General features: G+C 46.7%; 2 protein-coding genes across 3 annotated transcripts; one reads left to right on the top strand and one right to left on the bottom strand.

Moving 5' to 3' along the window:
• The first annotated feature begins 422 nt into the window (after positions 1-422).
• shroom4 (shroom family member 4) lies at positions 423-26,933 on the top strand. 2 transcript variants are annotated; one of them, XM_088292903.1, is made up of 12 exons: positions 423-3,406; positions 3,664-4,012; positions 10,283-10,434; positions 16,797-16,982; positions 19,358-21,893; positions 21,992-22,050; positions 22,464-23,186; positions 23,398-24,036; positions 24,125-24,251; positions 24,340-24,612; positions 25,228-25,370; positions 26,201-26,933. In XM_088292903.1, the coding sequence occupies exons 2-12, from the start codon at positions 3,890-3,892 to the stop codon at positions 26,355-26,357; spliced, it is 5,118 nt and encodes a 1,705-aa protein (XP_088149029.1). In that variant the 5' UTR covers positions 423-3,406; positions 3,664-3,889; the 3' UTR covers positions 26,358-26,933. The 2 variants fall into 2 exon arrangements, with proteins under 2 accessions (XP_088149029.1, XP_088149028.1); XM_088292902.1 differs by having other exon boundaries at positions 423-4,012.
• On the bottom strand, positions 1,318-3,292 carry bmp15 (bone morphogenetic protein 15). Its single transcript, XM_088292905.1, has 2 exons — positions 2,816-3,292; positions 1,318-2,575 (listed from the first exon to the last, which is right to left on the bottom strand). Exons 1-2 carry the CDS (start codon positions 3,141-3,143, stop codon positions 1,704-1,706), a joined length of 1,200 nt encoding a protein of 399 aa, XP_088149031.1. The 5' UTR covers positions 3,144-3,292; the 3' UTR covers positions 1,318-1,703.
• Positions 26,934-27,031: the final 98 nt, after the last annotated feature.

Here is a 27,031-nt window from a genome sequence, read left to right as displayed (position 1 = left end):
CCATTTTTAAGTAGAAAAAAAAAAAAAGTAAGGCCTCAATGGGTCGTCATTGCACTTCCAACATAAAAGTTGGTGAGAGTGTTTATGTAGGCGTACATCGGTTGAGAGTTGCAGCGCCCGATCGCCACCAGGTGGTGTCGCTGTCATTTGGCAAGAAGTCATTGTTGACTCAGACTGGCCTTGAGCACAAATACTTGGCAAAACATTTTGGGGCGGCTCGAAGGACTTTGAGCCCCGCTTTGTGGACAGAAAGAAACGGCCAGTAGAAGCACGTCTGCTTCTGGCAAGGGTCAGAGTTCAAATGTGGGCTCCAGAGCCAAGAGTCTCATTGCAACTTGTTTCTTCCTTGGCCATCATGCTAAGTGATGAAGAACAAAAAAAAAAAATGTACGTGAAAACCCTCCACGGGGTCGCAGTTTATTTTTTTTTTGCCATAGTTCTCTGTAAATTGACATTTGATGTTAGCATCAAGCTAGCAGCCTTATGCTGAAATACGCTTGGAGTCAACACTTTGGTGTTTAAATCCAAATCTTTTTGAGTTTCCAGTCAACTTCCGGAGTGACAAGAAAACCGCTTGAGAATTTTATTAGGAGAAGTGAGTAAGCTAGCGAGTGACAAGAATAATTTAAAAAATGATCAATGCGTGCGGGGGAGGTCAAACATTTTTGAAAAAATAAATAAAAATAGCGCATCCTCCCCGATAAACGGGGCTTGTGTGTGCGCGCAGATGGGCGCCGCGTGGCATCGCTCAACTTTGCTGTCCCATCAAACAGATGCAGACGTGACCTCATCTGACTATCTGTCCGGTTCACAGAACTCTCATACCCAGAAGCATTTGGGAGATTACGCCATTGTGGACTTTGCCTCGCCCGACCTAGATTCGCATGTTGAGACCCGCGTGACCCACTAATCTGCTAATTTACGACAAATGTGCAACTTGCTGAAAATTTCCAACGGCGTCCACTTCTTGACCTTTCTGTGACCCTTCCAGTCTGTCTCGTGATGACACTCGAAATTAGCGATTGGCAGAACAATAAAATGCTCTCCCACTAGATGGCAGAAGGTGCCAGTTTGGGTTCGACTAAACAGGCTCAGCTTTCGGGTTAAGTGCAGGAAAGGTCATTTCAGATCGTCAGATATTTCAGGTCAAATGTGTGTATTCAAGTATACTTTGTGGTCAAGGTGCGCCTTCTGCTGCACTGGCGGTGTTGGTGCAACAGAATCTTAGATTGGAATGTCAGGAATGAAGATTATGCTGAGAAAAAGTTTTGATTTCGGAGGCCTCCTGCTAACTTTAGTGAAAACAAAGCAGAAAGATTAGGCTTTAGAAAACATGCAGTTTATTTTATTATTCATTTTCCCTCGGAACCCCCTCCTGTTATAAATAGATACAAAATCGATTTGGGCTTCACATCCGACACGTTAAAATCGTCTTGGTCAGCGTTATGGAGAAGCGAGTTTAATAAATAAGCCAACAAAAAAAAAAAGGCATTTCAGCATTTGGATCGACAAGATGACATGCTTTCAACGTTTGAGTTTGGAATGCCTTGGAGAGAGTTAGCCATATTTATTTTCAGTGCTTAACACAAAGTGACGCCGACGCGTGGACGTTCTCATCTCGGCATGAATGCAGAGTCCAAACGGCGCCCCCGGCCGGCGCCTGCTTCTGATCGCGTTCACGCGTGACGCGCTCGTAGCAGCCCCTAGCGGCACGTGCACGACTCGGCGACCATGTCCTCCAGTTCTTTGTACTCCACCTTCTTCTTGTGCACCTCCAGCACGCTCATGGGCATGTACTTGTAGGGCACGCAGGAGGGCGGCGGGACATCGCCCACCCCCAGCTCGTTGATGATGGTCTGGATGATGGCGTGGTTGGGCGAGTGGTAGTCGTAGGTTAGCACGCGCGGACAGTCGCCCTGGCAGAAGCGAGGGTTGTAGACGGGCGGCGCGATGTAGTGACCCCAGTCTAGTTCGTCGAAGGACAGGCGGAAGGAATGCAGCTTGCAGCGGTTCTTGGGCGTGCCCATTTTTCTTTTCACAGCGGCGGGAATGTTGGCGATAACTGAGGCGGGAGTGACCGGAGGATCCGGCGAGGAGCTTTGTGAGCTGCGGCGCCGGCGGAAGAAGGGGTGCCAGTGGCTCAGCCGCCTCATGAGGTCTCCTCCTTTGACCGCTGACAGCGGCCTCATCATCCAGTCCTGGCTGTCCCGCTCCTCCTCCAGGTACAAAAGCAGCGAAGGGGCTTCCAGGTGGGGCTCCCCGCGCCAACTGCGGGGTGGGCCGACGCCCTCTTCAGCCCGCTCCGTGCACCAGTACTGGGCGGTGAGGGTCAAGCGCCCCCCGTCCGCCTCACCCCGGAGGACACGAGTGCCAACATCCGCCTCCATCCAGCGCTGGTGGGGCTCCATGGTGGTGAGCAGGCTCTCCTCGCCTGGCCAAGTGACTCGGGCGTGGCAGCGGGGTGGCGGCAGGGCGGCAGAAGACGAAGATCGAAGGTGCACAAAGGATGCTCGGATCAGCTCCTCCGAAGGAAGCACGTCCACGTGGTACTGGACGCTGAATGTGTAGTGGTGGTCTTCAAGAAGTGAAAAAAAAAAAAAGAGAGATTAAGACAACAAGACCTCAGCATTTGTCTCTTAGCATTCAGAACATGATCAGATATGCAGTGATCGAAATGAAGATCCTGATTAAACTTCTTTAGACTTTTAGCCCCATTAAATCAAGTAGTTTGAACATGTCAAGCTATGACTTTTGTCTTTTTTAATACAAACAGAAACTCCCTGGCAGACGTCATGCCACTGAACGTGATCTTCACCTCTGGACGCCGGCAGGTAGTGCACCGACGACGCGGAGGGTCTGAGCAGGCGCACTGTGTTCGAGCCGAACTTCCGGTGTTGTTTGGGTCTACCGCCCGGTCCCGCCGCGCTGCGGTACAAACTCAACATGAACTGCAGGTTCTGGTCGGCCTTCTGTTCGTCGGTCAGCGGCCGGTGGTGAGCGCCTCGGGTCTCCGCGTCCCGGCGACGCCCGCCGCGACGGGAAGACATTTTGGATCCGGCCGCAACCCCGCACGGCGGGAGCGTGAGGAGGGCCAGGCCCAGGGACAGGAGCAAGACGCGCGGGAAGCGGTGCTGGCCACGCATGTTCGGAACGAGAAGCGCTGAGCGCTAGTGAGCTCCACCAAGGAGACGACAAACGGCGACCATCGTCGGCGTGGCCGCGGGCGCGACTCACTGCAGGCTCGCCGGCCGTCACGGACGCAACTTAACGCTCCCAGGGAGTCAGGGTGACCCCAATTAACCCTTCGGGTGCGAGGGAACCGCCCACCGAGCGCCGTGAAGCCACGTGACCCGTGCGTAAAATGTGCGTAAAAGTTGCAGCGCCGTGGCGGCCTCAGGTGGAGGAAGTAAGTAACACTTTCATGTCACTTCCAAAGCGCAAAAAAAGCAGACTTTACACAACATTCCAAATGATAACACTCTCAGCACGATTACTGAATATTTTAAGTCAACTTCAAAGATAAACTAAACCAAAGCTACGTGTAAAAAAAGTGCGAGAATAAAATGCAAGAATTGTTGAATGGGTGTTAAATTGAGTTTTAAGTGCCGTTTTTTTTAATACTTAAAGATTATGTCTCACTATGAACGTTTTTTATTCCCGTAGAACGCCTTGAAGACGCCACCGCAAACTAACTGTTGCTTTCCCATTGGCGTAGCGAGTCGTCAATCACGCCCACGGATCGTGCCAGTGGGCGTGGCTATATACTGCCTCTCCAAACTTTTCCCAAAGTCCCTCCCACTCTCTCGCGTCGGTTGGTCGGCGACGCGTGCATCTATTGTAGCCTCGGCGCCGATGGGGAAGCGGCGGCGGGCGGCAGGCAACCGGCAGCATGGAGACGGTGGAGCAGCTCGTCTCCTTCCACCGCATTCAGGTGCAGCTGAGTGGCGGCGCGCCGTGGGGCTTCACGCTCAAGGGGGGCACCGAACACGGAGAGCCGCTCGTCATCACCAAAGTGAGTCGAAATCCCTCCCTTGCCTGCCCTTCGCATTGTTGCCCAACGTGGCTCGCTTGCTTCCATCACAGCTCACTTTTGCACTCAGGAGTGTGTAGTCGTGTATTCAATGTGGTTGGCTTTGTTTTGCCGAGCTGGCTAAAAGTTTTCACAATGGTCACTTAGAAGTTGATGTGCGGATGGTAAGGTAAAAAAAAAAAGAGAAGAAAGGAACGACAAAATACCGATTCAACTCCCGTGCTAAATTCAAAATAAAAGTACAAAATCTGAATTGTACTTCAGTGCAAAAGTTTTTTTTTCCTAATAATCAATTACTCTGTTAATTATTAATTTTGATTAATCAGATATTTATTTTATGATATATTTACCCCTTTGTTCAAAACGGGACATCATTTCAAAGTGACCGTCAGCAAATCAAACAAAGTGTTCATCATTGTTTTTCAAAGTAAAAGCAGATGTTCAGAAATGTTTTATTTTGAAAACGCATAAAGCGAATGCGTCTTTTGACAATGTTAACTGTTTAGAGGCTTGAGGAGTTGGACAAGTTTAAATTAAGCACGGTCTTTAATCGATTATCAAAATAGTTGACAATTATTTATCGATTAGTTGTGGATTCATTGGTTGTTGCGCCTCTGTTTTTTTACTGTCAAATCTCTAGAATACCCGTTTTCATAACTTTGCACAGTAACGCAAAAATCTTTTAGACACAAAATAATTTGCCTCTTATCCGAATTAACAATGTTAACTTTTCGTCTTTCGTTGTTCTTTTAAACCGACAGCTAGCTAGCGTTCACTTGACGTTCCAAATGTGTTCCTGACAACATCAAATCATTCTCCAAAAGTCAATGGATGGGCAATATCTTACTTCTCTGAATCCATTGCAATAATTTGGCGTTATTCAAAGTATTTAGAGACAATATGGAAATTCGATAGCGCACGAAACATCAAGTATTGGTTTCAATGTTCGAGAATCTTTCTGAATGGAACCACGGCGCAGAGATCAAGTAGAAAGTCAAGTTCAGATGACAACGTTATGACTCGGCAATTTGAAAGGCGTTGTTAGCTTTGTGTGGTGCGTACCGCGTTTTTATGATGATGACTGCAATACTGCCGTCTACATTCGTTTTAGGAAATGAATCGACAATAAAAATAAAAAAAACACAAATATTGACATTTCTAGTTTCTTTTGCTCTCTCTTGTGTTTTTGTCGAGAACGAAGCTGAGCTGCATTGTGTTTGTTCACAACCTGGCTTCTCGCTCTTAAATCAAAAGTCAAATCTGGCAGCTTCCCTCGCCGCGTCACTCGAATCCGTGCCGTCGTTTGTTGCGTGTCTCGTCTTCGGCAAATGTGCGAGAGGCATCCCGGCAGCTCGTTGTGTGCTCTTGTTGTCACGCTCCTTGAAATAAGTGCGCGTGTTTGACTTTTACTGCCAGTAATTATTGCTGGGTGGCCGTGCGTGTTTATGTCACGTGGATCGTGTAGGCATACGTGTGTGTGTGTGTGTGTGTGTGTGTGTGTGTGTAGGGGTGTACGATACATTTTGCCCAGCCCGCGCCTCCATTCACCGGTCCAGCCAGGCAATGGAAAACCATAGCTCATTCATCTGGAAACACACTCACGCACACGCACACACGTGCACACGCTGGGAAAATGTGAGCGGGAGAGATAAAAATCCAAACTGGACTCTAATTTTGTGTCCTGTGGCTATGTCGAGCTCAGAAAGGTCTGAGTGTTTTTTGCAAGCTGTTCTCGTTCCGCGTGAGAGTCCCAACAGTTACACACACACACAGAAGTTTGTGTGTGTGCGTTGTGCGCGCACTTCGCCTGAAGGGCAGCTTGGGGGGGGGGGGGGGGGGGGGGCTCCCAAGACGGCAGAAGGAATAGAAGCCATTTGGTCAACATTCCAGCCGAAGCACAACAAATTGCTGCTGCAGGGTGTGTGCAGACGCGCGTGCGTCACACACTCATCATCAGCTGTGTGACGGCACGTCGGCGGACGGGCGCGTCACGAGCTTGCTCAACATGCGTGACGAAATGGGTGCAGAAAACTTTTTGCAATTGCACGCCGATTGTCAGTGGCGGACAAGATGTGAAAAAGACCAAGATGCACTGGTCAGGCTCACGCACACACACACACGCACGCGCGTGTTCTTCGATTCAAAGGAGACATCACTGGCACATTCCTATCCTCTTTTTCTCTCCTCCTGCTGCTGTCAATGTTGACACAAAACTGTGCCAAATCATTTTTGAACATATGCTGGAAGGTGCAGGGCAATCTGACGAGCACAGTGTGTGTGGGGGTGCGTGTGCGTGTGTGTTTTAGTCTCTACATTCCAGTAAAAGTAGCCTTCAGTCCGTCTTCTCTGTGGGGGGTGGATGAGGCTGCCATCAGATAGAGATGCTATTGTCCGGGCCGTGTGTGTGTGTGTGTGTGTGTGTGTGTGTTACTGTCCTGACTGAGCAAAAACACATGTAGTGTAGCAGCAGTTGTGTACAACTGATGAGCTGGACGGCAATATTTATGAAGCAAATGCACCTTGCGCCACAAAGAAGCGCGTGTGCATGTGTGTTGTGACAACATTATTTTTGTTTGTCTCTCCGTTCAGGTGATGTGCAAACTGTCTAATGATTTCTGGATTTGGTGTGTCTATATGCATAGTGTGTGCCTATGTCCAGGTGTGTGTGTGTGTGTGTGTGTTTTGGGGTGGGTCTGGAATGTGTCTATCTGTAATCTGGAGCTTTAAGCTCTTTTCTCTCGGGCGGCGTCTGGACACAGCGAGCGGATGTTCCAGTCAATTTGAGGCGCTTGATTGTTGCTTCAATTCAAAGTTGAACTAGAACCCCGTCTACGTGCTTTGTGATATAAGTTGAGTTTGCTCCGAAATAAGCCATTCTTCCGTTGCAGCCTTCCCCCAAATAGCAAATAGCACTGAGTGATATTGTAGTTTGAATGAAAATGAATTCAAGCAATGTTTTTCATCCTACGGCGATTGAACGGCCATTGTGTTGCTTTTTGCCCATCTTGGCCACTTGGGGGCGGTCTAAGATTGAGAAATTGCAACTTCTCTCAGCTCATCAGTACGGCACTAATGAATGTTACTGTCGTTATTTGCAGTGTGTTATATTGTCTATCTACATGTGTTGCTGCACCGCTTGTGTGCAGTTTGTTGCTTAAGGCGTTAAAGGACTGCATTATAGATACTTGTTAGCATTAGCATGAAGCTAGTTAAAATTCAAGTACAAGTGTAAATCTCTTTTTCTTATTAGTTTGGCAGTAACATTCATCTTTTTGCGCCAATAAACACGTTGAAGCCTCTTTTTTTTGGAGCAGTCGTTGACTATTTACCAAACTCCTGTTCCCGATGTAGCGAGTTGCGCTTGGCAAATGCTGTTAAATCACTTCTCCGATGGAATGAGTTTCAAAATGGCTGATAAGAAACTCGAATTAATACAAGCAGTTATTGTGATGTAGAATAAGAAAATTTAAAAAAACAATCAAAATGACTTTAGGTGCCTAATAAGTGTAACTTTAATTCAAGTGATGTTTCATTTCTTATAGATTTACTTTGTAGCTGAATGAAACTCTATTTTGTTTTTCTTTTCCCTCCAAACATGATTTGCCTTGACTGCCCTCCTGGTATTGTGGTTATGGACAGAATTTTGCAAAAACAATAAAACAAAACAGTTTGTGAGGAAGTCAAGTCTATGTGTTGCTGCAAAACGTTGGTGTCGTCTCATCGCGACATGACGCAGTGATTCATTCTTGCCGTGAACATTTCCTTTTCGTTGCGCTTCTGCTTGGCTTTTCCACCAGACCTGCTTTGTCATCTTGTCCTCCCCTTTTTTTTTTTTCTTTTTGTTGTCATGTTTACTGTTTCTTGCCACTGTCCAGGCACATTGCTAGGCGGGCGCCGTGTGGTGCGCGCTGGCGAGAGTCGAGATGGAGGTGGAAAATGGGAGACAAAACTCTCATTGTGCGCGTCACCCCTCTGACTCCGCCCCTTCCCGCTACAGTCATGGGAGCTACTTTGGGAGCATCAAGTTGCGTTTTGTGTTCCACTGTTTGAAACTTAGCCAAATACCATTTTGGACAGGCCTTGTAATATAATGTCATTTATCAATATTAAAACCTAAACTGTTTTTCTCAAGTGTAAGCAGAAAGTCGCACTTGTTCATCGGCTTTTAAAGGGGACGACAACTCATAAAAAATTATTTGCGATCATTTGTTCCACGCACCTTGACTAGTCTAAACATGGCGATCGGATTAATATCGCGTTTGTGGAATATGAGTTAAGCAGCAGAATCCACACGATTTTAGGCATCTCGCGGGTCGGCCATTTTGTCATTTTCTGTCGCCTGAAAATGACATCACAGATGCTCCACGCTCAGGTAATCACCAATCACGTCTCACGTTTTCTCCAGCTGAGTCATGATTGGTCGTTATCTGAGCCCTGAGCGACCGTGATGTCATTTTCGGGTGCCAGTATTGACAAAATGGCCTCCCTCCCCCCGAGACGGCTAAATACGGGTGGATTTTACTGCTTGACTAGATTCCACAAACCTTAATTTGTTAATTAATCAGAATTCTGTGTTTCATCTAGAACAGGCGTGGGCAAACTACGGCCCGGGGGCCACATGTGGCCCATTAAACGTTTTAATCCGGCCCGCCGAACTTGAAAAAAATTAAATGAATAAACCTTGTTCGTGTTTTATTTTCTAAATACTCTGGTGTGCCGACACATAAATTTTGTTGTAATGCTTTTGTTCATTTTCATTTAAAATTAAATGTATTGTTTTTCTCCGATGAGGTGAGGTTACCAAAACACTCCATCCATCTGTTCCTGACCCAGCCTCTCTGTCAAATTTTAGAACCCATTTTGGCCCGCCAATCAAAAAGTTTGCCCACCCCTGATCTAGAACATACTCTTTTGAAGAAAATGTTTAGGGTTTACTTTCCCTTTAAGAGGGCGTGGCCTAGTGAGTGACTTCATGAGCTCTGATTCCAACTTGGGTCTTCTCCTTGCAAGTGTTCTCATTTTGTATGTGTTTAATTGTCTTGTCAATGAACAGATGAAAGCAAGCAAAAAAAAAAAAAAAAAAAAATGCGGCGGCAGCAGCTCGTAATCTGTGGCCAATGCCCGGTGTGTGAGCGTGGGAGCTTTTCCTTTTTCCATCTGGGCCCCCTCCCCTCAGCCCGCCTTGATAAAGAAGGCCTTGTATGAGGAAGGGAGGAGAAGCTCACACGGCTGCGAGCGGAGGGCAGAGGTCCAAAGCGTATTTGTCCAACGTGCTGCGGTTCTTCTCCTTGTTCTCCGAGGAGGCCTCGCCACTTTGAGGGTCTTTGGACTCTTCTGGATTGTCTTAGGGCTTCTTTGTTGCGGGCCAAACGCTGACAGATGTTCTTCTTCGGAATGGCTAACAGCTGGGGGCTAAAGGGCCACCACAAGACCATTTGTTGTCGCAGATGTCCTTTATTAGTCCCACAATGGGGAAATTTGAGAAAGATCAGAGATGTGGACGAGGGTCATTGGGACTTGGTTAAAAACTCAGGACTTGATAATCTTACGACAAAATGGCAATAGACTTTGAGGTTAGGACTTGAGAGCACATGTACGCAGATATTAGGCATTCTATGCGGAGGATAAATAATATATGCCTGTTATTTTGTCTGTCTACATGTGTTGCTGCATCCTTGAATCCTCGAAAACAAACCTTGCGTGTGCACTGCCACTTCTTTTTTTTTTTTTCATTTGTGCGAAGACACACGTTCACTCACACCCCCACACGCGCGCACACACACACTGTTGACATACTTTCTCCAAACGTGAATCTGTCATTTTCTCGGCCTCGACCTCGCACTAATGTAAGGTTTCACTTGCAGCCTTTTCATGCTTAGGCACCGCCTTACACACATACAGAAACACCGTCACACACTCACACACACGCGCACACACCCCAACACATACAAATGAAGTAAATTTTCCCCCCCAAAAAAGGGTGTGTCTGACCGGGGTGTGTGTGTGTGTGTGTGTGTGTGTGTGTGTAGTGTAGAATATGCACAGAGAGGCTATTCTTCTCTGTCTCGCTTTCTTGAATGCCGAATGTGACCTCACCCTGTCTGGATGCACGCACACGCACGGCAGAGGAATGTCAGTGAGTGCGGGCCGTCTGAAGATGCGGCACAAAGCAAGGAAGCGTTGCCATGGTGACAGTCACCTTCCAAGTGGGCGCGCGAGGATAACTTTTTTTCCCGTATGCGTGTGGTCCAGATCGAGGAGGGAGGGAAGGCGGCCCGCTGCGAGAAGCTGAAAGTGGGCGACGAGCTGATTAACATCAACGGCTCGGCCCTCTACGGCAGCCGGCAGGAGGCGCTCATCCTCATCAAGGGCTCGTACAGGATCCTCAAGCTCGCCGTCAGGAGGTAAAATTTGCAACCCCAATGAGTCATAAAACAATGACAACAATTTATTTATTTGTTTTAATAGTGGAAGCTCTGTTTTTGACCAACTTGCATTGGGCTTAAAATGTAATATTACCTTCATAAAAAGTCAAACCAGTGTTTAATATGCTCATTATATCCATTTTATTAGTCATTTATATTTATTCTATGTTGTTTTCCGTATGTTATATTATCATTATTCTGTATTAAATGGATGTTTTTGTTAATATATTTTGCTGTCGGGAACAGATCAATTGGATACGTTATTTACTATTGGAAATTCTGCTTTGATTTTCGTACATTTTGGTTTTAGTCAGATATTTTTTATTTATTTATTTATTTTGTCACCAAAGCCTAATTTCCACTCTATGAATGACAACATTAGGGGAAAAAATATTTTTATTATAATTTTTTAAACAATATTTATTAGTTATCTGTCCCATTTTAAAAATACAGTTTACAATAAAATACTTTTTTTTTAAACTTACATTTCACAACAGCTGTAACAAAGCGTTAACAAATAACATAAAATGGAAATAATTCAATGACAAAGACGCTGTAATTGAAAATACTAATTAATGATACCAACACATATACAGTAGACACGGGAAAACCTGCGTCGAAAGCCAAAGTATAAAAATGTGTCTTCAAATGAATTTTAAAAGTTGACATTTAATAGAAGGTCATTCCAGAGAGGAGACCGGCAACAGAAAGGGCTCGATCCCCTCTCGGCTCCTCCAGTAGCGTCTAGTCCGCAGACCTGAGGCGGCGGGCAGGTGTGCTGGGGCGAGGCCATTTAAAGATTTCAAGAAAAACAGAAGTATCCTAAAAAGATTTCTAAAATGCACTTATGTGCTCCCTCTTCCGTACTCCAGTTAGAAGTCGAGCTGCAGCATTTTGGACTGGAGACGCGTGAGGGAGGACTGGCTGAATTCTACATGATCATTCCTGAATGAAATAAATAATTAATTCTAATTCAATTAGGAATTTTAGAAAATTATAAAAACAATTGAAAAGCTTTTTCAAAGCCGCTTGATTCGAATGAGTTTACAGTGAGACATCGGCAAACCGTCGCTCAGCATTTTGGATTTTTACAAGATGATGTCAATGTGGGGAAGGCAAGCTCGTGTTTTGCAGGAGCCTCAGACGTGTTTTTTTCCCCTCGATATTCTGGTTACGCTATAATTTTCTGACTTTAGTGTGTGTGTGTGTGTTTGTTTCTGTGCTGATGTTGATCACATGGCTGGATTCTTGAATCTTGTGATGGGCAATTAGTGCTTCACTCCCAACCAACGTTCTCCCATCACTCATCCTGATTTCCCGACAGAAAGAAGGGCCAGCAGGCGGCGTGCAGGCTAAATCTGGGAAACCACGGGAATTCCATGCGCCGGCCAGAAGCTCGGGTGGATGGCGGTTTATGTTTGGGTTTGTTTTTGGATTAGGATTTCAAGCAAGGATGCTTTTTTTTTTTTTCTTTCCAATGTGTGTTAAAGGCAGCAAGGTTCAAGAATGCAAAGCTGAAAAAGTGCCATCTTTGCTTGCTTGTTCTCTCACTTCTTGGGCTTCATCCCACATGACCGTGGTCACTTGAACTTTCTCCCCGTTATTCATTTGTGGATGGGAAAGATACTCAGGAAGCTTTTGTCGCCTTCACCTGGAAATGTTCCTCCTGCTGTCCTTCCTGTTTTCCGAGACCCACCGCAACTGGACATTCCTCCGCTTGTGCGCAATTTCCTCTTCTTCCCAAAGTCTCATCCTGTGAACGTTTGAGAGACGTAGAACAAGATGTGTACAAAAGAGTACAATTATTGTTCTTGAGTATATTATTAAGGCAATTTTACTTGAGTATTTGTTTATTTGATGCTATTTTACTTTTACCTACATTTCACAAAAGATTTGTGTACTTTGCACTCATGAGATGATTTCCGATTGCCACTTCAAAAATGGAAAGGGCAAATTATACCTAGTTGGAAATGAAGCTCAATTGCAGCTGGTTGGTCCACGCCAAACAATCACCTGACTTGCGTTGCGCTACGCCGCCTCCGCCGCACCGCGCTGATCTTGCTGACCGCTGCTTATCTGTTGTTAGCAGATGCTGGTTCAAAGCAGCACAAAGACTTTTGCTGGCTCACATGCATGCTTTGGATTGTTTGGGAGTTTGACTGCCGACCGATGGATGGGCTGAATGGACTCACACACACACACACACACACACACACACACACACACACACATCCGGTTTTATAGCTATAGTGGGGACCCGAGCAGGACTGAAGTCTGCGGTGGCCAAGTAGTTGGCAACACAATAGTCTGACCCCCCATCGGTGCTTTTCCAAAGCAACAATACACATTCTTGGGATTCCTCAAGACCTCTTGCTCGCTCTCTCTCTCTGTCCCTTTCTCACTCTGTCTCTCTCGCTCAGTTGAAGTTTACTGTCAAACTACACCTAAAACGAAGAATTCCAATTTTTGTTTTTTGGTTGCTTCTAGTTTGGTACCCGAATGCTACTGTTGACATGTACTGTGAAATGGCATAGGCAAGGATTAACATCTATGTGGTGGTGTGATAACCTCTTTAGCAACGGATATTCAAACACAAACAATGCAGCAACACTTGTAGACGGACAATTCTACAGTACTGTACATGCTTTATCTTCTCTGAAAAACGGCTGTCTCCTTGTATATCCATACAACTGTCTTGTACTACCACCAGGTGGCCAAGGCAAGTGTGATGTTTATTTTCTGTCATGACTCTATATTTAAAGGGCTGTTTCTGTCTTTGAAAAACCACATTTTTATTTAATTTTATTATTTTTGGAGCGAAGCTGGAATGAATTAGTGGAATTTCCATTCATTTCAGAAGGGAACGGCGATTTGAGATACAAGTGCTTTGCGTTACAAGTATGATCATGGAACAAAATCAAGTTGTCTCTCAAGAAACCACTGCTTGTTCCATGATTATTTTTTTTTATTCATCTTTTCCCAACAGTCTACATTTGCTTGCATTTCTTTTGCATGTCTTTTTTTTTTGGGTCCAATCAGATTTCAGCCTGTGTGTGTTGCCATGCGAATGTAATCTGCCTTGGGCCTTCACAAGCCGCAGTTCTGGCCCATGTAATGTAAATGGACAGTTTTTTTCTTACCAATCTTCTCATCACTCCATTCAGGCGGAATGAGTGCCTGTGTCAAAGTATGTGATGATAAGCCATGGGGCAAAATGATTGCGCTCGCACACACACACACGCACACTCACACATAAACAAAGCACGCGAGCCCTAAAGCAAACAAATAGGTCCCGATGGCAGGCAGCGACACAATGGTAACAAGGGGAGGAGGTGAGCTTGTTTCGGTTTTCCCGCATTAGCCCTTTGAAGGCAACGTGCGGAATGTAAGGAATCTGACAAGCAACACGCATGTACGTAACACACATCCTTATGGAGTCTACCCAGGAAGTCGTTTGAGGCCATTAGTGACCTCAAACGATTCCCTGGGCTACTCAACTCAATTATTTTAATAGTTGAAAAAAGTCCCAGTGATTATAAAAAGGGTCAAACAAAAAGTTGTCATCTTTATTGGAAAATTGATGATAAAAAGAGTCGAAAGTGTTATTTCTCTGAGATAAAGTTTCAAGACAGTCGTGCCTGGAGAGACAAGAGACCTGATTTGAGTATTTCCAAACAAGCAATTGTTGAGCCAACTTATTGGTTTAACTTGAAAGCGCAGATTTGTGATACAAGCGCTGAATGGTGGCTGTAAGCTAACGGCAACTTCTTTCGTGAGAAGCGGCACTTTGGTGGATGGTGAACAAACGTTCCCAAAAGAGGCGTCCAGATAGTTAATTAAAAAAAAATAAATAAATAAAAAATCATACTTTAAATTTAAAGCAACCGCGTGCGTCACTTTGCTTTCGATAAGTCGGTTTAGCTTAATGCTGACAAACGATGCAAAACGCCATAGACGGGCTAACGAAGAGCATGCGATATCTGAACACAAAAAGTGCGGCAACACAGGTAGACTCACAGGCACATTCTTTATCTTCTGCAAGAAATTAAAAATGGCTGCAGCTTCCTGAGTCTGTTAGAGGAGTTGCGGAAACCTTCATTTGTAGGAAAAGCCTCCTAAAACTTCAAAACCTTCAGCTCCAGAAGTTCTTGATGTCGATCCGCATGTTTTTTTATTTTTTATTTGTCACATTCCAATCAAAGTGACCGTTCTCATTCAGAGCTTTTCTTTCGCCACATCTTGTTTTTGGAATGGAAAAAAAGCCCCCGTCGTCTGTCACCTTTTCTCAAAGCCACTTAGGAGGAAGTACCTCCGCATTTTCCTCCCCATCAAACAATCACATTTCGGAACCCTTTGCTATTATTTTAGCGACGGTGCCGCACTTTATCTGCCCTCCACAAACTTCCTCTTGGACTGACTCACACATCCTGCATGCAAGGGAGGCAGGCAAAGATGGGGGAGTGAGAAAGTGAGAGAGAGGGTGGGCGCGAGAGGAAAAGTCCCGTTTTGCCTTCCAGCAGACGAAGGATGGAGAGGGGACGTGAGGATCCACGCCAGGGCTTTCCCGCTTAGTCCGGAGCGACCGGTGACGCGGGCTCCTCGCCTTTTTTCCCGAGCCCCCCTGGTGGTCACAACCGGGCGCTCCGGTCACGTCGGGTCTAGTGGAAGGAGGAGCTTGATCTCCAAATCCGGGCGGGATCTCAGAGACTTCATTGTTTGGACGTTGGAGAGCGAACGCGTTGAACTTGACATTTGCCTCTGGAAGCTTCTCCTCGTCACTCGGGTGGGTTTCCGTGTCAACTTGACTTCTTTTGGAGCGTTTGCGAGCGCCAAGAAGTTCTTATCGTCTCCGTCTGGCCGCTTATCTTTTCGTCTGGCATTGGCGGGCGAATGTTTTGTGGACTGAGACTGTGTGTGTGACTCAGATTATGCGCCTTGACCTTTGCGCTATCGCTCAGCTGTGTGCTATGAAGTGGGACATTCCAGCAGATCCTTTCTCAATCTGACTCTTCTATTTCCACTTTTGTCATTTCAATTCTGTAGTTCATCATGGATTTGGTATCAGCATCCTGTAAATTCTGGAGCGTGCGTTCGTTGTTGCCCGGCATGGCCACAGCCAGAATTTCTGGAACGTTCCAGAAGCGTATTCTTCATTTAGTTATCACTTTGTTTGACTTGACAGTAAGCTGGCAGCGAGGCGATACTTGCTACTGTCAAGGTGATACTTTGCGCTTGTTGATTTCCTGCTTGAGTGCTTTGTTCCTTTTCTTTTCCCTCATGGTGCCAACATCCGGCCTGCCATCTTTTCTTTTCTTTTTCTTTTTTTTTTAGTTGACGGCTGGGTTTATGGTGCATTCTACTCTCATGACAAGCACGGACAAGATTTTTTAAAGTTTGGTGTCATGTCAGATCTTGGTTCTGTTTAGTGTGTGAGATCAACTGTCACCACTTGATGTAGTATATATTCAGGAATACATTTGTGGAGTATTTTCTGTGCAAAAAGAAGGCATGTATCCATCTTGAAGCGTCTTTGATTGTCAACAAAAATGCTATATAAATCTGCATTATTATTATTATTATTATTAAAAATAATAATAATATATTATTATTAAAAAATTAATAACATTTATTATTATTGTTAAAAATAATAATATATTTGTCATTATTATTATTAAAAATAATAATATATATTTATTATTATTAAAAAATAATATTTATTATTATTAAAAATAACATATATTTATTATTATTATTATTATATAATATCCAGCTGTCAGGTAAAATGCGCTAAACCTTTTGTCCAACTGTTAACTTTTTAACTTGCTGTTCCCAAGCAAAGATAAGATAAGATGTCCTTTATTAGTCCCACAATGGGGAAATTTGAGAGGACCTAAACGTTAAAATTTACAAGTGTTTGATTCCTAAAAATGGACTTTAGTGAATCTTGCTGTCTTGTCTCTCTTGTAACCTGCAGATGACACCTTGTGACACTTTAAGACAGCGAGGTACTGTTGACAAGTTGTTCAGCGTTGGCTTGTTCTCATGATGTCAAAATTCAAACGACGTGACCAAAAGGTCTCTTGAACTCGTTTGCTGCCGTTGACGGATAGAGAAGCCAAAAAGTACATTCATTTTACCTAGGGCTGGTAATGAGTTTTAACTAGCGTTTATAATCTCATCAGTTCATTCATGGATCAATGTTCTGCTTTTTAAGAACGGCAAGTCTATAAAAATTTGTGAAATATTTTAAGTTCCCCTGGAAAATCATTGAGAGATTTCACCCGGAAGCCTGATATCTAGTGTGTATGACCATTCACCTCTCCTCCCGCTTGTCTCTGCAGACGCAGCATCCCACACATCAGGCCTCCCTCCTGGTTTCCAAACGACCTGCCCCCTCCTCCTCCGCCTCCCCCGGCCTGCCTCCCTCTCCCGGGCGACTCCCCCCCGCTGCCCCCGCCTCCCGCTCCACCTGCCATGCAGCTCCACCCCTGCGCTTGCACGCTAACCTGGAATACGAGCGACAACAGGTGAGACGATGTAATTCAATGCAAATTCCGACCAATCAGAGTTATGTTTTTTTAACGAATACGGCCAAGTCGGACTTTTGCCACATTTTTGCCACATTTTTGCCACAATATGCTTGGCACCACTGTGCTCTTCTGGATTTAAATGTATCGTAAAAGGTGAAGAAGATGCCCTACTAAACTTTGCAATTTGTTACTTTTGGGTGCCAATAATTAAAAAAATAAATAAAAAAATATCCCCATTTATTATCTGCAATTTTTTTTCAACAAAAATGAGCACAAAATTGTGTAATAGCCAATTTTCAGAATGTCACTGGTGGGAAAAATGATCACTAACCGTTCATTTTAGTGAAAAATGAAATTTGTGTTCCGTCATCGCAGGCCATATTGGCTCCCCCGATGGGCCGGTTCTGTCCCGCTGACCTTATGCTTCACACCCCTGAGTTTAGAATTACTGTAACATCTATGCTAATCCGATTAAACTGGAGTTCACTGTTCGTACTCTGCACCACCCCCGCAGCCCAAATTTGCCAGCGTACGGTTGACATCATCGTGTTTTAATCCCACGCAGGAAGGCTCTTGTTCTATTTATAAACCCTTTATGTCAACACTTCAGTGTGATAACCAATCAGATCCCCCAGTGAGCTGTTCTTTGTCTGTCGGTGGGCCAAGCGATGGGCTTTCATTTGGTTTGTGTTCAATTGTTCCACCGGCCGGCAAACCTTGTGCGTAATTTTTACATCCAAAGCGTGTTGACATCTCAAGCGACAACGTCGACGACGTCCGCACGGGCGCGTTGATGTTTGGACAGTCCGGACCGCCGATGTGGTGAATTCCTTGAACGTCGCTTGATAAACAAGCAAACGTCTCCAAACAGTCTTGAGTGACCGGGGTTTCTAAAACTTGTTCTGACGGGGACGTCGTCGACATTTTCCAAGGACCCCTTCAAAATCCTAACGCCAACTAAGCAAAAGTACCACTTGTACCCGTAAATGTCATTGAAATGAAACATTTAAGAGATGAAAACGTCATGCAATGACACGCCACACTCAAATCAGAGCTTTTGATTGGCTGTAAACAAAAGAAAGGAGGAGTCATTCTTTTTACAAGTCTTATTTATTAGCACCAAGGGCCCATTACAAATTATTTTGCCGATCCCCAAGCGATAAGCTCGTAGACCACCGGGGGTCCATGTGCCCCATCCTGAGAACCACTGGTCTTGCCAGTTTCCACTACCGAAGCCTTTTTTCTATCGTCTATTGGTGTGCTGTCACATCGACATATTTGCGTTATGATCTTGTGGAGATTAAACTCTTGGTCCTTCAAAGGAAATGGGAACTTGCTCACAATACCAAAAAAAAAAAAAAAAAACGCCTTCGTCTTTGTTCTTCAGCCTCTGTCGGACAGGAATTAATGATATCATGCACCTCTTTTAGACTCACGTCTCCCATGAAGCGCGTGTGTGTGTGTGTGTGTGTTCTTTTGCCTGATCTCATCCACACAGGCGCGTAACTGCGCACAATGGCATGTGACTCCCAGAACAAGTGGACAAAGAGAGGAAGAGGTCCTTGTGTGGTGCTTGTGTGGGACCCTTTTTTTTTGTTTCTTTTTTTTTTTTTTTTTGTCCGCTCCGCACAATCCGCCCGCTCGAAATGCGTATTGGTGCCGCTTGGTCTGTGCCAACCAGCTGGCTCGCATGTTCCACGTCACGCCTCATTGGCCAGGAGTGACGGTCATTTCCTGTCCTGCTCCTGTCTCATTTCCTCTCTTCCTCCCACTGACATCCAGGTCAAAATCTTTGCAGCAGCCCAGCTGCAATTTATTGGTGTGTTTTTATACATTTACAATGTGTTTGTTTATTTATTTTTTATGTTTACTCATGTTTTAATGGGTAGTGTGTTTAACAGGTGTGAAAGAGGTCAAACTAAAAGAGGGCGTTTAATTATAATTATTATTTTTATTATTATTTTATTTTTCGTCACCTTTCCTGATTCTATATTGTTGATTATCTAATGCGGGGTTGGGCAAATTTTTTGATTGGCGGGCCACAATGGGTTCTAAAATTTGACAGAGGGGCTGGAGTGTTTTGGTAACCTCACCTCATCGGAGGAAAAAAAAAAATTTGAAATGAAAGTGAACAAAATCATTACAACAAAATATTTGTCTTTGACACACCACAGTATTTGGAAAATAAAACATTAACAAGGTTTATTTATTTAATTTTTTTCAAGTTCAGCGGGCCCGATTAAAACGTTTAACATGTGGCCCCCGGGTCATAGTTTTCCCACACCTTATCTAATTTAATGTCCTGTATAACGAAGACCCACGCAGAGGAATGAATGTCATTTGATCTAAATCCCTTCTCCGTCTCCTTGCAGTGACTTGCCCATGCAGTGGGGCCAGCTGTGCAGACCGTACTCGTCCACCGATCGGAGCAGTTCCCTCGGCTCCATGGAGAGCTTGGACACAGCCACAGCGATTACGCAGCCTTACTCCGACTCGCACCGTTCACCCGTCGACCCGGCACTTTTCAATAGCCAGAGAGACTCGGCCTACAGCTCCTTCTCCGCCAGCTCGAACATGTCCGACTACACCACGGTGCCTCTCAGGCCCGGCGACGTGTGCCCCATGGACAGTTTCCTCCAAAGCTTGGACCCGGCTTGTCCGAGCGTCACGACCGCTGGAAGTTTATCCGGCGAAGCCCGGGTTGACGCACAGCGGCTTGGCTTCAAATTCAGGTCATTGACCCGGCCCAGGCAAAGACCCGTGGAGGTCAAAGAGAGACCCTCCTCCTGTTCTTACGAGGAGGACACGAGGGTCGGGGATTTTGACATTGTAAGAAATGGCGAATGCGGAAAAGAAGCACAGACCAATCCCGCTCAGTCTCCGAACAACAGGGACAATTTCAAGAACAACCCGAGTTGCCCAAACAAACGTTGCTCTTCCGCTCCGACGGATTTTTCCTATGAGGAAAATGTGCCTTCCCCAACCAATGTGGCGGGAACTCAGAACGGCTTCTTCAAAGTAGAAGAAGCCAGCCAGACTGGACATTTCGAATGCATCTATAGCCAAAGTCAAACGGAAGACTACACATGTGACATGAGCGACGGTGCGGATGCAAGCACGCATCAGCTCTCGTTGACCTCCGCTGGACCTGCTTCATTAACATCACATGCCTCGGTCGACGTTCACGAGCAGTCCCAAATCGATCAACCCGCTTCGACCGGTCTTCACTGGCAAAAAGAACTCGAGGAGACACAAGTTCAGTGTTCACAATTTCATAGCAACAACTCCTCGCCAGAACCTCATCGTCAGCCTTTTCCCTCGGATCCTTCTTGCAGCCACTGGTCTCCAGTGGAGAGCCAAGAAGCGTCAGACAAACATTGCCCGGAGCCGCCAAACATCTGGCGCCAAAGCTGCTGCTCCACTCCTGAGTCTGTGTTCTTGGATGAAGGAATGCGAGTCATTCAGCATCACCACGCTTGGGGCCGCTCTGTGAGCGTACCCGAGGACACAGCTGCCTCGTCGACACACGGCGGCAGGCTGAGTCCTGACCAGACAATCGGAGGCGATTTTGAGCCTCTCAGTGCGGCTGCAAGCGTCGACACTTTACTGGAGGAGGCACAAAAGGCAGACGAGAGGAGTGAAAGCAAATTAAAGGACACCGTCCCCGTTGACGCTACCGCGAAAAAGCCAAACACATCGAGGAACCATCGGCGAAACCGCCGCCGCAGCGAGCGCTTTGCAACCAACCTCCGGAATGAGATCCAGAGGAAGAAAGCTCAACTTCAGAGGAGCGGCGGATCAGGAGGATTGCTCGCTTGCGGGGAAACGGTCCAGGAAGAGGATGGCGCAGACCTCCATGAGGAGTCTGAAGACCAGGACGCTCAAGTTGAAGAAAGAGAAACCAAAGTTCCATCCATTGCTTCCACCGACCAAATCGGAGCACCAGAGGAGAAATTAATCACTTCAATCCCAAAAAACGCCAACAATTCATCCTCCACAACTCCGGCTGTTCAAATTGTGGACATGGGTGTTCCGAATTTTCCTGTTGGCGTCCGGGTTGTGGAGGAGCCGGCGCCTGCGGGCAAAGCTCGCCGCTGGCGTTGGACTCCTGAGCACAAGCTCCAACCGGAACCGCAACCGAGCCGACTGTATGGCGTCATTGGAGAGAGTGTGTTAGGAGTCACGCAGTCAAGGCACGGCGTTTGCGCCTTCACCTCCACTTGCGCGCCCCCTTGTGGTCGCTCCGCGTCCTGTTCTCGGATGGAAGAATCCGACATCCTTCCCTTTGCGGATAGGATGAAGTTTTTTGAGGAGACAAGCAAGTCCGCCGCTGGCTCCACGGTGTCTGGACTCTGGAGTCGCAAGTCCCAGGAAGGGGAGCACGGTCCGTACACAAACCAACGAAGGTTCTCCTATCAGGGGGGGCTGCAACAAGAAAAGCCCCCGCTTCCAAACGCCGTGCAAGACAGGAGGCCTTCAGAATGTACCAGCAGAGACGGACAAAAGAAAGAAAGCGAACAGATTAGAGAATGGGAGGAGAGTGCTAGACGGAGAAAAAAGGACGACATGTTGCGAGAAATCGAGATGCAGCAGGAGAAGGAAAGGCAGGAAAGGGAAGTGGAAAGAGAGAAGCTTCGGGAGAAGGAGCGACAGGAAAGGGTGAGACTGTGGGAACGGGAACGCGAGACAGAGCTCGAGTTAGAGAGGGCCCGTCTCAAAAAAGAACGAGAAGAAGAGATGCCAAGAGAGAGGGACGAGTTTTACAGCAGTTCGTTCGCCAAAGACCGAAACCGCCAAGACATTTTTCATCCGGGCCACGGCAGCCAAGCGCCAGCGTCTGCTTTCTACCCGCTCGATCAAGCGACATTGCAGCAGCGATTCGCGGGAAGGAGCAACACCCCGACGCATGTAAGTGGACGCTCACGCGTTGACGAGATTTGTTTGGAGGTTGCCGGGTTCGATTTCAGCGAGAAGTTGGTTGTGATTACTTGTAAATATCCTTGCAGTGTCCTGCTCGGCAACACGAAACGAGCAAGCTGAGCAGGAAGTACAGCTTGACCGAGAGGTGAGACCATCCATTTATGCATTCAGTAACATTTCTGCAAGTGTTACGCTCGCGTCATCTTTGTCTGATTGTTCCCCCAAGTGAATCCCGGCAGAATTTGGGCGGGTGGGCGGGGTTGTTTAGGGGTTGGCAGGAAATCCCGCTCAGTCATGCTCCGAGTGTGGAGAGCAAAGCGACCACACTCAACTGGAGGATTGCTGTTTATTAGGACACGCGTGAGTTCAGTCATTGTGAGACTCCTTGGACTTGGACTTTCTCATTAATATTGATTAAATGCCATGATGTTTGTCCCCCTCCCCCCAAAAGATTATAAATAAAAAAGAAGAAAAATACTTCGACTTTTGTGCGCTGCGTGCACCTTGCAATTGGCCGTGACCCATTTGTCATTGTTGTTTGGTCTCTTCTTATAACAGAGACTACACGGGCTGGAGACGGGAGCCCCAGCCCCCGGACGGCATCGCTCTGCATCTTCAGCCTTCCCAGCAGGCATCATGGATCCCAGAGCGGGTGGTCGGCGACAGAAACGACTGCAACGGACACACGTCAGCCCCCCTCTCGCAACGGGGGCGCACCATGTCCGAAAATGATCTCCACATTGACGCCAGTCAGCGCTGGTTGCCGTCGCATTCCGTCACCGCCGGCCAGACGCTGAGCGAAGTGGAGGAACGAGCGGACGGAGAGCAAGACCTGTTGACCCGGAAGAAGAAAAACCCTCCCCCAAGGCCACCGCCGCCAAAGTGGGAGCAGTTCCACCGGAGGCGATCGTCCCACCACACGCTGTTTGCTTCTTCTTCTATTGTTCCCCCGCAGCATCCCAACGTGACCCCGCCCTCGCGAGAGCAACACCCTTCTGCTCATTCTACCTCCGAGCCGTCCAGGCAGAGGTCGTACAGCCTCCCACCGCAGAGGCAGGAAGTGGTGGAGAGCTGCCCGCGCTGCAGCTGCCACCAGCCTCGGATTCAAGAACCCGCCTTTACCCACGCCCCGCCAGATGGCCATCAGTTTCCCGAGCGCTCCTTTTCCATCGCCCCGCCCAGTCCCATGTTCTCCAGGCGCAGCTTCAGGCCTGTGGTCCCGACATATAGCACTGATCAGCACGAGAGGGAGATGGCGGCCCCGCCAGCACCTCAGAGAAGGTCAGCTAAAAAAACACAACACTGACTGCCATCTTGAAAAGTGATTCCCATTGCCGCTGTATTCTATTCTATTTTTTTTTTTTTTTGTGTGTCGTGCACACCCATCCAACCCAAAAGGTCCGACATATATCGCGCATGCCACCATACTTGGTGTATAAATAAATTGTGTTGTATTTTTTTGTGATTGTTTTCATCTTGTGCGTCTCTCCAGTGAATCGGACTCCAACCGTAATCAAATGTGGAAACCTCACCAACCGCCATCCAGACCTGGAGCTGAGTGGACGAGAGCTCTGTCTCCCAGAATTCAAAGCAACATCACGATTCCACCTGCCGTGACAAATGGACACCTTGTTGGTGTTTTCCTTCCTGAATGTTTTTCTGTGCTGGACCACAAGCAGCAGCAGCAGATGTCTGTGGGCGCAAACGTCCAGAGTCCAGAGCCACCAAAGATCTTTGAAACCGGAACCGAGTCGGAGACCACCCTCAGCCCGAGCCCCACGCACAGCCTGGAGGCAGAGCTGGACGTCCCTTTAGAAACGGACATAGACGACTTCCAGGAAGACGACGACGGTCTTCCTGCGGAGGAGGAGGCGCTGACCAGTGAGCTTCCTTGCTTCGCGTTACCGGCCACCGTCTTGGAGACGGACATCGACACCTTACCTGAGCCGCGGGCCGATCCGGTGGGCGGCGTCCGGGCAGATTGCAGCTCCGTGGAGGAGGAGCTGGAGAGCAGCAGGGAGGGGCTGAGCTTAGACGAGCTCTTCCCCCACAGCAGTGAGGGAGAGTCGGGCACGGAGAGCTGGAGGGGGGCCATCCATAACGCCGAGCACAATACTGACAGCTTGGACAGGTAACGAGAGTTGATTTCGCCTTTATATCGAGACGAATGTCCTGTTTTTTTTTTTTTTGTAATATCCTCCTTTGTCCTCCCCTGTCAGGCAGTCGGGCGCGAGCTCCAGCTGCTCTTCTTATTACAGCACATCGGCAGCCAAGGCTCAGCTCCTGTCCCAGATGAAGGACTTGACCGACAAAGAACGGGAAGAGGACGACGAGCTTACCTACAAGGTGAGCTACCGCGCCGTCCACTCCTCTCGCCTCTCGCCTGACTTCCCGTCTTAGCAGTTTTTTCCCATCCCTATTTCCCGGCGTGTAGAGACAGTTGATGGAGAGCTTGCGTAAGAAACTGGGGGTACTGAGGGAAGCCCAGCGTGGGCTTCAGGACGACGTCCGAGCCAACGCGCAGCTGGGGGAGGAGGTGGAGGGCATGGTGGTGGGCGTGTGCAAGCCCAACGAGGTGGATAAGTTCCGTATGTTCATCGGTGACCTGGACAAGGTGGTCAGCCTGCTGCTGTCTCTGTCGGGACGTCTGCTGAGGGTGGAGACCACGCTGGATATGCTCAACCCTGACACAGATGATGATGAAAGGGTGAGGAGGCGGGAAAATCTTCCCTATATACCGTATTTTCCGAACTATAAGCCGCTACTTTTTTCCACGATTTTGAACCATGTGGCTAATACAACGATTCAGCTTTTCTGTGGATTTTTTTTTTTCACCAGTAGGGGCGCTAGTTCGGAAAATACGCTAAATAAATCTCGATTTTGTTTCTTTCTCTTGGGTCTGTACTGTTTTGATTACCAAAGTTGTTGCCGTGTTAAAAGGCACAGTTTTAATAATCTGTTAATGTACATTTACAGTACAAAATCATTCTTGTATATCGTTTTTTTTTTTGGGGGGGGGGGGGGATTTATTTATTTATTTATTTGTTTTGGGGTTTTTTCCCCAAAAGAGTTGCTCCGGCTTATATAAAGGTGTGCCTTATAGTCCGTTCTGTAAATACTTAGGAGGCACAATGCCGCATACACAATGAATGGGTTGGTCGACTGCAATTTGAAGTGCGGCTCACGGCTGTACGACGACCTTGCCATAACAGTTTGTCAGCCACAAATATGTAGTTCCCCTCGTTTAGGGAGTGATAGCATCTCCAACCTCCAATTGAAGACCACTAAAATCCACTCTTGTGCTTCTTTGGCTGCTGTCTAGCTCTCCCTGCTGGGGAAAAGGCGGCAGCTCATGAGGCAGCTATCCGAGGCTCAAGACTTGAAGGATCACGTCGACCGCAGGGAGCAGGCCGTCAGCCGAGTTCTGGCCCGGTGCCTCTCTCCAGAGCAGCACCGAGACTACAGGTACAACCTGGGGAGGGTCCTGCATTTGCTGCCCTTCCCACCCACTTCATCTGTCTCTTAACTCAATTCACAACCAGCCCAGTAAAAAAAAATGGATTTTGATGTATTTATCCGTCAGTGGTATTGAATTGTACAAACCGTTAATAGTATACAAAGAAACAATGAAAGAGGAAGAAACTGTTGCACTTACTTTACATTATCTAATCACATGACTAAAACATTTAAATCATCATAGGGGCTGTAGATGGTTACTTTACCCCATTTTGCCGGTCCGTCCACCCTCGACCTGGGCACCCTTCCGTCTTTGGTCCTTAATCATCAAAGTAATCATCCGTCTTTGTCCCTTTAAAGCTGTGCTTCTCCAATAGTGGGGCGGTCCGTGCGATGCAGAGGGGTTGCGTGTCGCCCTCGGGAAGATGATTTTTTTTAATATATATAAAGTGTAATTGCACATCCACTCCAGTAGTTGGCAGTGGCGCTTTACTGACCCATTGTGCGCAGTGAATATTAACTCTACGTGTAGGGTTTTTTTTTTTTCTTGCAACATTTATAGTTGCGGTGGAGAGTGGGTGGTGGTGAGGGGGAGCAAATTGGTTTCTTATTGCTGGGGGGCGGTGAGGGAGGGTCGTAAGAGAAAATTATTGAGAAGCACTGCTTTAAAGTGAGTCAGTCCTTAAATTTCGCCCCTGACCCTGAAAAAAAAAAAAAATAATAATAATAAAGACCGTGTATGTTAAAATAAAGAAATAGAATTTTCTAGCACAAGCAGAGTTTGTGTTGTAAATGTAGGTCAGTGCTCCCACCTAACGGCCGCTTTTTGTCCCCTTCAGCCACTTTGTGAAGATGAAGGCAGCGCTGCTGGTGGAGCAGAAGCAGCTGGAAGACAAGATCCGTCTGGGAGAGGAGCAGCTGAGGGGGCTCAGGGAGAGTCTGGGGCTGGGCCTCGTTCTGGGATTGGGAATGTCCGTGGGATACGGGCATTACTGACCGGATGCCTGCGGGCGAGACTCCTCAAAGTCGACATGGGCACAAACAGCTTCACGCTTCTCAGGTTGCCACGCAAACGTTCAAGCAGGAAGGACGCACGACTTGATGCGAGACGCTATTCATGTGTGCGTGAGCTCACTACCAAAGAAAAAAAGGCTTTTTTTTTTTTTTTTTTAATTTTGGGTGCTTTGCATTAAATTGCAGTTTATTGTTTTTGTCTATGACGCCATGGCATCATATCACTGTGTTACGTTTAATTGACTGCGCCGAGTTTGACACTCCGCTCACATAAATGTAAAGAAGACCCTCGTGTTTATAATGTATACATTGTGTGTGTATATAATGGATTTGAATATCGCTGGAATGACCGGTAACAAATGCTTAGAAAGTGAGCAGCTGTTCTAATGATTATGTATATTTTTACTTTTTTTTTTTTTTTTTTTGTAAACTGCATAAATCCGTTGAAGTTGACCGCCCTTTTTTGCATTGACATTTTTTTTTTTTTTTTGCATTAAAAGCAAAATGTCACATTGTGTCTTTGTCATCATCCATTAAATGTTGTCCAAGTGGCCGCTATTCCGATTTGTGTCAGAGCAGTTTGTACGTCATTCAATGCTGTTTGTTGACGAGCCGGTTGGTTGTTTGTCTTTCGTTTCTTCCTTTCAGTTGTGCGA

This window comes from Idiotropiscis lumnitzeri, chromosome 4, assembly GCF_059441095.1.
Source record: "Idiotropiscis lumnitzeri isolate Australia: NSW breed Sydney's pygmy pipehorse chromosome 4, RoL_Ilum_1.0, whole genome shotgun sequence".
Lineage (NCBI taxonomy): Eukaryota > Metazoa > Chordata > Actinopteri > Syngnathiformes > Syngnathidae > Idiotropiscis > Idiotropiscis lumnitzeri.
The sequence above is the reverse complement of the archived record's forward strand: the minus strand, read 5'-3'. Positions and strand labels throughout refer to the sequence as shown.